The sequence below is a fragment of the Sander vitreus genome, chromosome 4 (assembly GCF_031162955.1).
Source record: "Sander vitreus isolate 19-12246 chromosome 4, sanVit1, whole genome shotgun sequence".
Lineage (NCBI taxonomy): Eukaryota > Metazoa > Chordata > Actinopteri > Perciformes > Percidae > Sander > Sander vitreus.
In genome coordinates this window covers 20,048,070-20,062,754 of record NC_135858.1, presented here as the reverse complement: position 1 = coordinate 20,062,754, position 14,685 = coordinate 20,048,070, and the positions used below count along the sequence as shown (strand labels likewise).

Here is a 14,685-nt window from a genome sequence, read left to right as displayed (position 1 = left end):
CATTTATTTTGCAGATGTCTTTGTTGTACCTGAATTCAGCATGCTCATACATGTATTTTTTTTCCTCTTTTTTTAATGGACTGTTTGTGATTGTTTAAAAAAATGTGTTTGTTTATATTTTATGTCTTTTTATGCCTTGCAACTTTGACCTCCTTCCTCCTCCTCACCAGATCTTTACTGTAAACAGCATGTTCGAATATAACCTGGTTAGAATAAGTTAATGAACAGTTGCTTGGATTGTGGAGCTTGAATCAGCTCATCTCCTACTTTGCTCCTACAGAGGACAACAACTGGAGCAATATTCAAGACTCAATCTCTCTACCTGGCATGGAGGATGATTATAGAGAAAGCATGCGGGATGGAATATAACAAATAGATCAAATTTGTAGCCTACTGAACTTTACAGATTTAACTAGTGAGTCAACAGCCTGAACCTGCAGAGAATTTTACTTATTGAAATTGTACTTAAAACAGAGCTGCCCGGCTTTAAAAATACATGCATTAGTGCCAGTTACATACTCCACAGACGTTTCATGACATAGCCGAATTGTAAGAATTAACACGGTTACACCTTTAAATACCCCCTCCCTTCGCGTGAAGCTTTACTATCTGCTATGGCGCGTCAGCTCTCATTGGCTGTTGGGGATAATCGGTCACCAAGAGGACCAGAGGGAGACAGGAGGGCACAGGGCAGCATGATTTGAGCTACTTACAGTCATAATTAGTTGTTCAAAACGATTTACTCGCTTTATTAGATTTTTTTTTTTTCGGAGACACTAAACTCGTTTCAGGGCGGTCGTCGACAATGTTTTTGTGCCGCACGGGGAAGCTGTCTGCAGCGGCTCTGGATCAGGCTTTCAAGTCATCGGGCTCGTTTCTAGTGCAAGTCAAAGCAAACAGACTGAGGGACGTCACTTTGACATTACGCAAAGGTTACACGTTTCAACGTTACCGGTGTTTCTGTGTATCCGTCGGGGGGCTCGATGCAACTCCTGTGCACCTGGGGAAACAACTACAACCGGGCCGGCAACCTGTACGGAACCGGGACTTACCGTGTGCTTTTGACTGGGGACACTTGGACCGGGTGGCTACTATAGCTGTGAATCTCTCCAAACGCGGGCAAAGTGAAGGCGGTAATGTAGATATTATCACACAGCCGCTCGTGCATGCAAACAGACGCCACGGCAGTAGAGGGGAACCGGTGGGTAATGGTTTGTTTACAGGTAACTGGGGGGTTTCCAGTCGACTGTGCTCTACAGGGACCATGCAGACCAGAGCCTTATCCACGAAGAAGAGCGACGCTGGCGAGGAGCAGAAAGCTAACAACAAAGGGGTAATTTAAACTATTCAGCTCAAGTGTTTGTCTAACCTCAGTGACCAGTTAATAAGAGCGCACAGGTCCCAGTCTATGTCCACACAGTGTTCAACTGGTGGGGGAAACCCCCATGTCCCAGTGGTGCCCGGATTGAACTCAAAACCATGAAATATGCAAAAAGCTGCCCGCCTGCCTGGGCCTCTGAAGTAACAGCCAGACAGACTTGTTATACAACACTGTATGACGGCATCATGCACGCGCACAGCTATGTGGGCTGTCTATTTGCAGGGAATTCGCAGTAGTCCGTGCATATTTAAACTGTCTTCACATCTTATTTACAGAGTTGATCAACAGGCTCACAGACACCTGACTCTGAAACTGGATAGTCATAGTAAGAATGAGTCACTTATCCAAACTCATTTAATTTGAATAAGATGAAAATTAAGTAAGCACTTTGGCATGTGCTCTTTTAGTGGCGCGTCAACATGTGAAAGAGTAATAGAATACAAAATGTGGGTGATCTTGACCTGCAATAGGCAGTTCTTGGGGCAAAGACACTACTAAACTGTATAACTCAGTGTTATGCAGGGTGTGAGTTTAAAGGCGTATTCTGAATTATATAATGATTATGTTAGATAATTACACAAGATTAAGAGCGTACACCCATGCCAGCAAGAGGCTGTCCTCAGGCACATTATTGCTTTAGCTAAATGCTAACATCAGTATGTTAACATGCTATGTTCTGGTCTAATGTCTGCCATGTTCATCATCAACGGCAGTGGTGGCCTAAAGGTTAGAGAAGCTAACCGGGACTTGTGATTGAACCAACTTGTGACTGGGAGGTCGTCGGTTCAATCCCCAGACCAACAGGATAAAATCTGGGTGGGAAAGTGAAAGAGCAGCGCTTGTCCCTCCCTCATTAATACCTTGAGCAAGGCCCTTAACCCCAACCGCTCCAGTGGAGCTGCTCAGTGGCCAGCAGATCAGACTGCGGTTGTGCTAGGTAGCTTCCAGGTGTGAATGTGTGCAACTGTGTGAATGTGATCAGGGCGTTCCTGCAAAAGAGAGGCTGCCTCTCAGTGAAACTCCCTTGAATAAATAAAGGTAAAAATCAACATTTGCTAATTAGCACAAAATACAGATTAGGCTGATGGGAATTAGCTTTGATGAGATGTGATTACAAACCAAAGTATTGGAAACATAAAAATGTTGACTTGATGGTGACGCTAGAGGAAAAGACCAAATTACCAAAGTCATTTGGATTAATCATCTTTATCTCATGGCACCATAAACATCTGTACCAAATTTCACAGCAGTGCATCCAATAGTTGCCGAGACATTTCAGTATGGCTCAAAGTCGTGGTCAACATTGCTACCTTGACTAACATTTGGTCAAAACCCCAAAGATCTCTTTTCTTGCAAATAGTGAAAATTTTATTTTCGGACTTGACCGATATATAGTATATTGGCCGAGATCCGCTTATTGTAGACATATTGATGCTGATGTTGGCTGACAAGTAACAAGAAATTGCTATTGATGATATATGTGTATATATATATATATCTATATATATATCTAGAGATATATATATATATATCTCTATATATATATATATATATCTATATATATCTATCTATCTATCTATCTATCTATCTATCTATCTATATATATATATATATATATATATATATTTGAGATAGGGTTCGGCGATGTGAAAAATCTTGATTGTTGGTGAGCTTGGGGACAATTCATGATTTTAATCTAAATGTTTTTTTCCCTCAGGAGAACCAACACATAAAGAACAGAAAGGTCTGAAGGGAAGGTCATAAGTCTAGCTGTAATCTAAAAGATACACTGCAATTTTTTTGGCCAATTCGTATTTCCGTTTTTTTCCCCCCCAAGTCTGACCTGCCGATTCCGATTTTGGCCATTACTTGCCAGAAAGTCTTTCATTAGGAAGAACCCTTGAGATGTAGCATCTCATTTTCAAAGGGGGTCCCTTAGACTTCTTGACTTTCATGTGTACAATCAGTGGAGTTCCCCTTTAATGACACAATAAATTAGATCGTTCTATAGCAGTAGGTGACTGTTTTGTTCAGTCCGACTTTTGTGTCTTATCAAGACCAAACACTCAACAGTCACTGTTTAGCTTCAGCTTGAGCCTCTGACAGGAGGGATTCACCACTCTGTCTATATGTGAGTGTGTCTTTGTCTGTGTTTGCATGCCACTGTGACTTTGCATGTGTTTTCATGCATCTGAAAAGCTGTTATCAGACACAGCAGTCTCACTGTTCCCCTCCTATACACCCTCCTTAGCACAACTCCCTTTTGCCGCTCACTCACATGACCCTCCCACACTGCTATCTGCCTTTACTTTTCGCTTGGCCTGACTTGCCTCTGAAAAGCAAAGGCCTGCTCCCTCGCCCACTCTGGCCTTTCTATTGTCCATTGTTGGCAGGCCAGTGAATACGTCACCAAGACTGGTTTTATCCAGGGGGCTTGGAACAAAATTTAGCAAGACAAATTGCTGCAAAGAGAAAAGATCTGCTTGTTTTTTCTCCTGTTCCCTTCTTCTTCATTGTATCTGCCCTCTTGATTAGTTGTCTGACTCAGGCCAACAAAGGAAGACAGTCTGAAGCAAGCAGAATGTCAGTGCAGCAAAAAAGGCGTAAAAGGATATGAATGAAAGTTACTGTATGTTAAGAAGAAGAAAAAATAGATTCCTGACCTTTTCACCAGAATGTCACAATTGCAAACATCTCGAAGACTAAAGCCCCTGACACACCCACCCAACGGCTGACCGTTGGCAGAAAAGGCAGTTTAACTGATCAGTCTGCTCCCCGAGGTCCAAAAAGTGCCTCGGAACACACCGAAGCAACGGCGTCTTGAGCGTACGTTTTGCGCATGCGCGAGACATAATACAAAAAATTAAAACCGGAAATGATGAACGCGTCACGTGGGTCTGGCTTCTCCAGCCGATAGTAATGCCGGCTTGTTCGAAATACGATCTCGTATTTTACGAAAATAGTTCACCGAAATGTGTTTCTGAAAACATTTTAAGCGAGAAATAGGCCATACAGTTGCTGAATCGGTCTTCATTTCAGATCGACAAAGGTCAGTTTAAAAGATTTGTCAGATTTTGAGAGGCGTTCGTCACTCATTCCGCTTGTTATTTCCGGGTTAGCACTCCACCAATCAGATTGGTCTGACTGCCCGCCCTCCGACCCAGCAAGTCAGGTCGGCCAAAATGAAGGCCGACGGACGACGGCACGGAACACACCAAACAGACTCGAGTCACCGACCTCGCCAGACTGTCCGACACCCGATTATCGGGTCGGTGTGTCCGGGGCTTAATACACCAGTGGGATGCTTCCATGTTCAAAGCAGATATAAAAAGGACCACAGAGTTACTGTAAAAACGCAGTTTGAGGCCCTGCAGCACTTTGTTAAACATGTAGAGGTTACAAATCAAGTTACGTAATCAACAATAAATATGCCTTTATACATATTTTAGCTATGGAACTTGGTGCTTTACCCCTTGTGTCCTAAATCTACTGTATTACATGGCCAAAACTCCTATTTGTTGTATATTTCAGTTGCATGCTTGTAATGTATCCAAATCATTATTTTTTCTATTTTTGTAAGACATAAAGTTACTCTTTTAATGCATATTATCAGCATAGTTATGATTTCTGTATTCTTTCATCTGCTCATTCTGCTACGTTAATTATCAAGAAAAGTATGCTCGTACACACATTTTTTAATCAGCTTGTATTTCATGGCTGCCCCCTCCTAGTCGATTGAGATTTATTTAGTCAATTAGTATTTTCTTTTTCATGCCGAATGACTTATTTCCGAGAAACCTATGAAAAACTAAGTTTTACAGATCTGTTAACTAATCAATTACTTGAAAAAATTATATGAGTGTTAGTCGGCTAAGAATTTCTTTAGTTGAAACCAGCCCCACTATATTTTGCCCTCATCACTGTTCAAGTTGACATGACTTGATAGACAACTATAATAATAAATTGCCTGTTAAAGAGACCACTGCAGTATTCTGTATTCTGTGTCTAATAATAGATGAATTCCATACAGGCCTGAGCTACTTCCTGTTTTCTCAGAGAAGGATTGTGTTACCTCCTGACAGAAAATATATTAGAATAACTTGGCTTCAGTTGGAACTGGACACACTGGATGCACTCCTGTCAGCTGCCCTTAGCTGCCAGTTTAAATATTAAGTTTAATGGCCCTCATCATAAAAAAAAAAAAGTCAAATTATTTCCCCCCCCCCATTATCCTTAATCATAATCTCTAATTAACCTGAAAGGGCTCCATAAAATCCATTTAGTTGTAATTGCATTACCACAGCAGCATGACCAGGCAAATGGGTAACCGTGGGCACCGACAGATTTGTATCCATAGCACTGGGTACAGACTGTACAGTACCAAATTTTGGCTCTGTATGCACTGTTGGTCTTGTTTACATATTTTGTTAAAATATTTCCTGATTGAAGTCCTACTTGTATATGAACACAGGGCTGCCGTTGGACTGCTCTCTGGGAGTTGAAATGTTTAAGAATGCTGCATTTCTGTGATTCAGAATAGTTTTTTACTTTAAACTCCACTGCATTGTTACTTCATGATCTGTAATTCTTTATTATATTCATTATGACCCTATTTACATTCATGTCTGCTAGTTCTGGTGTTGGTACATACCTAATTTCAAAATTTCCTAAAAAAGAAAGAAAGAAGCCCTAAAATTTAAATAACGCACTTTTAAAGTTGAGCTTGTTTTTGGTGTATGGTGCAGCAGGGGCTCCAGTCACAGACTGACGGTTTAAAGAGATTTTATAGCAGTAAGCTGCCAAAACAGGTATAACTCATAGCCTGGGAAAATGTAGATAGCAGTTTCACACCATATTTACCACACACAAAGTCAGGACACTGACTAAATGAGTACCTGAGAAATCAGTATTATACCAAATCAAAATGATAATTAGGTTTTGAGGGGGATATGATGAAAGGTTTTCACATATGACATGACAACAGTTTTAAGCCAAATGACCACAAAGCTTTGTTTAGTCAACTCAGTACCGAGTACATTCACAAACAAACACAAATTCTATTTTCCCTTATATCAAATTGTGAAGTCTTGTGTTAACTGTAAGAGTTTAGACAGTGTTAAGGCCTTTACACACTGGGGACGTTTTTTTTGTGTGGATAACTCACACGTCAATATACTAGAGTACTTGCATACAGAACATGCATATTATGCCTCACACATGGTCGCTTTGAGTGACGTGGCTGCAGGAGGCGAGCATAGACTGTAGGCTTCATTCGGCCTGTCTCTGCTGGAGTGGCTGGACGTTAGGCACTGACAAGATGGTGATGGCCGGAGGCGTGCACTTTGAGCTTCATTCTGGCTCTTCAGAAACCTATGGGTGATGTCATGGAGACGACGTCCATATTTTATACAGTCTATGATTGTGCTGCGTTAAGCATAACCACTGTTTTAAACTGCAGCCTTGGAGGATTAGGTTTATTGACATGCTGTACAGTCAACATACTGCAGGCTTTCTCTCTTTTCTTAAAATCCCTGCACTCCCTAGCTGCTCCGTGAGTCACTTCCACACCATCAATGCTCCGTAGCAGTCTGTTGTCTTACTGTTGTTGAGTGTGTTGTAGTTCACTAATCTGTTTTACTGCCAGCACACAGTGGAGTGACCTGCCTGCTCCCTGCTACATGTCAGACAGGCGGATTGTGTCTGGTGCTTGTTCAACAAACGGAGTAATGTTTGTGTTTGTGCACTTCTGAGAAGCTCTTTGTGTGCGTGCTTGTAAGAGAGAGTGACTGACTTGGTGCATGCGAGTGTGTGAAAGGGTAAATGATAATGTCAATTACCTGAACCACACAGCAGCAGTCTATGTTTAATCATCTGACTCGGCTGCATGATGAATAGCGGAAGCTCATAAAAGTACAGGCTTTGTTTGACCTACTTGTATGACCTCAACTTTGAACTAGATGATGCACCAATTCACAGCACATTGTTTTACTTCTATATTTTGATGATGCATGCATTTTCTTTATCTGACCTTATACTTATCTGAATGAAATAAAAGATTGTTGTAACTCAGTTTGAACAAAATGTCTTCAACATGCATCTTTGTGTGGTGATTCTGTGTCAGGGAAAAGAAATTCTGGACATTGCTGCAGTTTTGTTATTTGTTTGATAAATCGTGTGATGGGATATTGTTTAAGCACTCAGAGTGGGTCAATACTACTGTATAAAATAAGGACGTAGTCTCCGTGACGTCACCCATAGATTTCTGAAGAGCCAAAATGAAGCTCAAAGTGGGCGGCTCTCGGTGTCTCTGGCCATCACCATCATGGCAGTGCAATGATGTTGCCTAATCCAAAAAAGGGCAAAAAAGGTAAAGTGTAAATGGCAGTCCCTCCAGGATTTCGCAGCCTTTTTTTGAGATTGTTGCGGCCCAAAATGCCCGATTTTGTGGGAGCTTTTGTAAAAAAATTGCGATAAAAGTTGCAATATCTTTTGTATGTTTGTTGCAATTAAGTTGCCGGAGACAGTGAAAAAATAAAAAGGAAAAAAGGGTTTAAAATGCCAACACAAAGAAAACGGAAGGTGACTGACATCCGGCTGAAAAGAGACGAAAATCGGACGAATTTCCGACGGCAACGGAGCCATCCCAGAAGTGGAACGTCGTGGATAAAGACTAATGCCAGGATTAGACTACACCATTTTGTCTTTCACGACAGTCACTATGTCAGACTAAACAGAGATGTTGCCAAATATTCTTGCTGTCTTGGACAGAAGAGTGGCAACACTATAAGTATGACACCGACCAGCCTCCAGACCGATTATCATGTGCTGTCGTGGAGCAGCAGCCTCTCAAAAATCTTTTAAACTGAACGTTCTCGATCTGAAATAAATACAGATTCAGCAACTGCATGGCCTATTTCTTGCTTAAAATGTTTTCAGAGACACGTTTCGGTTAACTATTTTCCTATTATAAGAGATTGTGTTCTGAACAAGCCGCCATTATGGTCCGTTTTGAAATCCGGGAGCCCCACGTGTAGCGTTCGTCCAATTAGGTGCAGCCATTGTAGTTGTAGGAAGGTGTAGCCTGTTTTCTTTGCTTGTCAGTGGTCAAAGTGAGGAGAAACATAACTGCTAGTGGCTAGCCCACTAGCGTACAATGCTGGGAAGCGGGGCGATCCCTGCCGTGAAAAAAGCCTATATGGGCACTGTGTGTATCTTTCCTCTACCTGACAGCAGCCGTAGCGTCTCTCATTTTTCACCATGTTAACATATGTGCGCCAGAGAGCGCTCTCTCTTCCTATTGGTCAATGTCAAGGAACATGTTGTAGAACATGTCACACTAGGCGGAAAAAGACAAAAAATTTGGACATGCTAGACTTTCTGATCTTTGATTATGTCCCACTACAGGAGGTAAAGGCACACGTTTCTCGGTCCCGACCCTCCTTATTGGGCACGACTTTGAACATTTGTCTGCGACGTTTCCGTCGGGTCAAAATGGAGTTAAATTTGTGTAGTCTGGTCCTGGCATAATGGGGATTGACTTCCTTATGGAGCCAGTCTCAAGTGGCCACTCAATGAACTGCAGTGTTTTGCACTTCCACATTGGCTTCATTTTTCAGCACAGGAGGTTGCTGCTTGGTACTAAAGGCAAAGGGCAAAAACTTTTTTAAGGTCAAAAGGTGATTAGAATTTGTACATACTTATTGCACCTGTAAATGCTATTAAATGATGCATGAAATGCTATAAAAAACAAATCAATGTCAGGTTTCTGTGTCACTATGCATGCCAACACCAAACAAACACTGTCAACTCATGTCAAGTGGATATTGAAGGAAATGATTGCTTGGTTCTTTGAGCTTTTCTTCCTTGTGTATTTAAAAGGTGCTTAGAGCACCTTAGAGTAAGCAATGTTGGGTGATGTCACTTCTTGTTGACGTTGTCATGTCAAACAAAACAAAGTCTAGCTCGTCCCTCCCTCCTCCTCATCCCGTCCCCTCCCCCCTCCCTTCCTGGCACTAACCCTCCCAACCCCCACCCCCAAATCCTTCTTGTCGGTTATTGGCTGGAATGCTGTTTGTTATGTTTCGTGGTGCAGGTTGGCACAGTTTGTTTTTGTTGCCGTGTGTGGAGCCTGGGCTGTCTACAGAGAGTTTGCTGTGTGACAAAAAATGCTAGTTAAGTTCTAGCCTAAAAAAACGCGTGACATCGCTTAGAGCACCTTTAAATGAAAACAAAAGGTTAAATCTGTGACATCAGTTGAAACCGTAGTGAAGCCTCCATCTTGAAGCTTGTAAGTTTTGTAGTTTGAGGGAATACTTTGAATACTAACACAAAAAGTTTCACGATTTTGTATGCCAACTGGAAACTATCCCCACAATTTTAATCCACTTCCTCTTTGCCATTTGTCCCTCCTCTCCATTTATGTCTAGATGTACTCTGTCTCCTTATAGACACCTTCTTTTTCTCGGCTTCCTGTAGCACTAGGGATTGATTCTCAATTCATCCTCCCATTTCATTTTGGCCTGCTCACTCCCTCCAATTCTGCTCTTTTTTTGTCCAGGACGAGCAGAATTTAAAGGAGGCCTCAACTACCTCCTCATCTACAGCGAAGGCCCCGGGGGAGCCGGAGGGAGAAAAACCAAACAAGACCCAGCAGCTAAAGAAAGTCTTCAAGGAGTATGGAGCGGTAGGAGTTTCCTTTCACATTGGAATCTCCCTGATGTCCCTCGGAATGTTCTACCTCCTCCTATCAAGGTGACAAAACATCAAATTATTGCTTTTTTCTACAGGTGGGGGACCAGCGGCCACATATAGGAAGTTCTGTTAGCAGCAGGATCTATATTTTTATTTAGTCTTTATTCCCATTTTTTCAAAACGAAGATGAGGGATTGACAAACGTGTTGGGCATACATCTGGTCCTACTTTCTTGTTTTGTAATATAACATTTCTTACTGTTGTTGATTGTCTTAATAAAGATTCTTAATTGATTATTTGCAGCAGAGTCACAATTTCAAGTGTGGCTACAATGTGACAGAGAAAAACCACATTTTTAATTATTCCCGAGAATCAAACAGTAAGAGCATATTTCTAGATACTGATTCTCAGCAGGTGGAGAAAAAGAGATTCCTTTGACGACAAGCCGTATAGTCCCCATTGATCATACACAGGCTCGAAGGTGTTTTAAGCCCTCAACGTCTCCTTCCAGGCAGCGCTGCGACCGTTGACTTCAAGGCACCTAACCATAACCATAATTGCTTAAAACACTGATAAACCATACACAGCCTACAGCTGAAGGCAACATTCTGAAGTATCCACGTATTTTGAGAAATGTCGGAAATCACTGACTGAAGTAAAAGCAGATGAAGCAGGCTGAAAGGGAACGCGTACTACAGAAAAGTAAAATGTACTCAACACATTACAAAATAGCTCTGGAATGCATAAAACATCACTTACTGATTATCTAGCAGTGTAAGAGCATCCAAGTGTAACATTTCCTATAAAGATGTGCACAGGAAATTACTGACCCGTGGGCTGCTTTTACACCGATGAATGCAGTGTCTGGTGCAAATTGTCAGAAAAATGGGACCTGTTATGAGAGAAAGTGAACCACGGGCTCTTGAGAATGTCCACTCAGTCAGCCACATTATGCCGGTCCTGCTGTTGTTAAAAAATTACTGCCTGAGTCAGACAGACACTAAAATCATGTTGAATAAAACATGAGTCCATTTTCTCATCAAAGTGTTTCTTTTAGACTTGTAACTTTACAAACACATGCAAAATCTAAAATCTTTGACACTTTATTCAACTAACTTATGTACTTTGTAATCTTCCATTTAAAGTGACAGACAGTGAAAGGCTAAAGCAGCACAGCACAACCTTGGTTTTGTTAAGAGTATCACTCCAGACAATTTCCAGGCTCTTGTCTGTCTGTGTGGCCACATACCAGGGGCTTGAATACCAGAGAGACTTGGCAGAGATTATCTGACAGTTTAGACATTTCCTCATATAGCTGATAATGACCCTCGACTGAAAAGTGACCCTAAATGTGAGGCCACAGAGCGCAGGCATGTGGCCTGCTAATGCGGTGCTGTGTGCTGGGTAAACAGTTGTAAAGGTGCAGATGGATCCTTAGATTTAGCGGACTAACGTTTGCTGAGTGCAACAGAGAGCTGTTAATGTGAGAGAGAGTGAGATGCCGTATTGATTGAAGCAGCTCTAAGCCTCGTGTTTGCACATTTACATATTTATTTCCCAGAATAGCTCAGATGAAAATGCCACGACTACAAAACTGTCTCGCAAAGGCTTGTTAAACCCTCTTTGATTTGTGTGATTTCAGATTGCAATGCTTCTTATGCTAATGTCATCAGTTTAAATGGTTCAAAAGGCTGCTAAATAAACTAGTATTCATTCTTTATTGAACACAGCTCCCTCTGGTGGAGATAAAGGAGATTTGCACTGCTAACCACTTGTGTAAACCCAAAAGGGATTTGTTTTCTTTATATTTAATCTCTAGAAATCATTGAATATGCAACCAGCCAGGAGCAAAAGCTTGGCAGTAACACAAATACGTTGTTATTGCAGTGTGAGGCATTTAGGACTTACTTCTTGGGCTCTGAAGCACCTGCAAGTTCAAATCTGAGTTTCTTTTTTTTCTTTGAGATGTTTTGTGTAAATGTTTGTTTTGGGTTTGTGGACTGTTGTAATCCAGATAATGGTCCATAGAGAGTTATTGTTGGAGTTGCATTAGGTTTTGTATGGCTGATTGTCCAAATATAGTCTAATAATAGTATTTATTATTATTACTGCTACTACTGCTACTACTGCTAATTATTTTACTATTGTGTATATATTCTCAATATGGTGTACTTATGTTCATTTATTTTTTAAATGGTTGACTTTATTTTGTTTAAATTGATTTTTATTTTTTCAAATGTTTCGTTAAACTTTTTTTCATTAATGTATTTAAAAAAAAATAGTTTCCCCTCCTGCCTCATGTTGAAAGTCATGTATATGATTATTGTTGCATGTCATTTATTAAAAAGAAAATGTAAAGAGAAAATATGTGATGGATTGCCTAATGTGTATTCTATGTACTTCTAACCAGTTTTCTGTGTCATCCGTCTCCCCAGTGGGATCGATATGACTGGCGTGCTGTGCAAAATGGGCTTCAGCGAGGCAGTCGTTCAGTCTAAAATGGCAGCAGGAACGAGCACGTTCGTCTTGGCCTACGCCGTCCACAAGCTCTTCGCTCCGGTTCGCATCAGCATCACGCTGGTGTCCGTGCCTCTCATCGTGCGCTACTTTAGAAAGACTGGTCTCTTCAAACCACCCACACCTGCACCCTGATGGCTCTCCTCTGCTGCCTCATCGAGCAACTGACTGTTAATGGCCATAATTAAAACGCCTGTATATATCCTTACTCGTTATCTAGAAATGCCTCCTCTTTTCTCGGTTGTCATTGTGAATTCAGGTGAAACATTTCCTTTGTTAGTTCAGAAGAGTTCAAGAATCAAAGTGTTTAAATTGTGTTTCTGTAGGATTAAAAAGTCTAAAGTGTAACAGCTCTTTGAAAAACATGTGCATTTGAAGTCATGTTACATATGTGTGCATTCCAAAAACAAAGGCTGAAAAAGCTCGTATTTATTTACAATCAGAGGTATGATCAGGGATTTAAAGCTCTTTCAGTGGGCAGGTTTGTCTCTTAATGCTGTGAAGGTTCGCCGTAGGGACAAGTGGAAAAAGGTGATCTCTCCTCCACTGTTCCCCGTTAACTGACTAGGCCATGTTCTGGTGTTATGTTATGTGAATCAGCAGAATAAGTCAGGCTCTCTCTGTGTCCTACCTCGCTCCTCTCTCTCTCTCTCTCTCCTTACCTAGCTCAGACTCTCTCCTACACTGTTTTTATTTTCTGCCGTTTTGCTCCCTGCAACTTCTCTTCTTACCTTAACTAGCATCCACGTTCTTCCCAGTATATCCCTTTGCTGTTGCTCTCCTATCTTTTTCTCTCTTATCTTCTCTCCCTCTTGTTCTTTAATTTTGCAAATGCCACTGCCCAAGCAGAAATGTTGAGGACATTAATCTCTGAGTGAAGCTGATTGTAGTTCATTGCAAGCTTTTGATAATGACTGTTGGTTTGTGAGTTTTTTTTTCTGATTTAATGGACTGTATTTTACTATTAAAAAAGGAAGCGGCCTTTTATATTTGGTGTGTTTTTATTATGAAATACCACCATCACACAATAAGTCAATTAGGTTTTATTTGACTACAATTAAAGCTGCTATAATCTATACTTTCATATTAACAATGGATCAAGTGACTGTAATGGGGTCAAATCAATTTGATTACGATTGTCCTGTCAACAATTCGAATCGACATCACGATGCGTCACCTTCTGAATATTATTATATATTGCTACACATGGCTTTCATTGACAAATTCAAGCAGTCAGATTTATATGAACTCCCCTTTTTATTGTATCTGCGCTTAAAAAAGACACTTCCTGAATGTAGCGGCGTCTGAACACAGCAGACAAAAGGCAAAAACTAAAAAAGCAGTGACCGGCAAAACAAGTTACATCAGTAGGCAATAATTGATTATGGTCCGTCACAGCATCAATGCATAATCGTCCAGCTCCGCATCGCCACTATAATGTAATATGTAGTCGCTAGTAGTGATAAACCAACAAAGACTTGACTGACTGCAGTTCCCCTCAGTTCTACACTTTTAGGTCACTGTTTTTTTTTGTTTTTTTTTTTACAACCTGCAACTTTACGGATTTTATTCTCCCTCACCATACTCGACAGCGTCAGGTAGCAATTTTCAACAAGTAGCTTTAAAAACCCACAGTGCACTACCTGCCCAGCACCAAACTGCACATATGCAAAGTTAGCGACTAGCTGATGAACACTGTGGAGCATTAAACAGCTACAGACAGATTTTTCCCTTGGGATTTGATGGAGACTCTTAATGAATACTATGTTGCTCCATGTATGTTGGAAGGGAAATGAACACCTGTTTGCCAACACATCAGTCATATCAAACCAATTTGCTTCAGAAGTTTTCATATTTGTTGTTGTATAATAGTTTATTTTTAACAAGAGGAAGTTTTTCCACAACCAGTTTGCTTTTATCCCGGAGGAAACCGTTAGAATAGCTGCTTTGCACTTTTCCAATTTTGTGCAGTAAGTCCCAGCAGATAGAGACAAAGCTTAAGAAAATGAACTATATTTATTATGTCACTGCATCACTTTTCAACCTAATATATGGAGATGTGCCACCTTTGGTTGCACTTCTCCTTTTCTACCACA

General features: G+C 41.0%; 1 protein-coding gene across 2 annotated transcripts; it reads left to right on the top strand.

The window, feature by feature from the left end:
• Window positions 1–279: 279 nt before the first annotated feature.
• fam210b (family with sequence similarity 210 member B) lies at window positions 280–13,576 on the top strand. 2 transcript variants are annotated; one of them, XM_078248932.1, is made up of 4 exons: window positions 280–1,133; window positions 1,224–1,333; window positions 9,939–10,132; window positions 12,508–13,576. In XM_078248932.1, exons 1-4 carry the CDS (start codon window positions 806–808, stop codon window positions 12,722–12,724), a joined length of 849 nt encoding a protein of 282 aa, XP_078105058.1. In that variant the 5' UTR covers window positions 280–805; the 3' UTR covers window positions 12,725–13,576. The 2 variants fall into 2 exon arrangements, with proteins under 2 accessions (XP_078105058.1, XP_078105057.1); XM_078248931.1 differs by having other exon boundaries at window positions 289–1,333.
• The last annotated feature ends 1,109 nt before the right edge of the window (window positions 13,577–14,685 follow it).

Coding starts and splice junctions, on each gene's coding strand:
- fam210b (XM_078248931.1), top strand. CDS start 806: ATGTTTTTGTGCCGCACGGGGAAGCTGTCTGCAGCGGCTCTGGATCAG. Junction 1,334..9,938: donor AGAAAGCTAACAACAAAGGG/GTAATTTAAACT, acceptor TTTTTTGTCCAG/GACGAGCAGAATTTAAAGGA. Junction 10,133..12,507: donor TTCTACCTCCTCCTATCAAG/GTGACAAAACAT, acceptor CCGTCTCCCCAG/TGGGATCGATATGACTGGCG.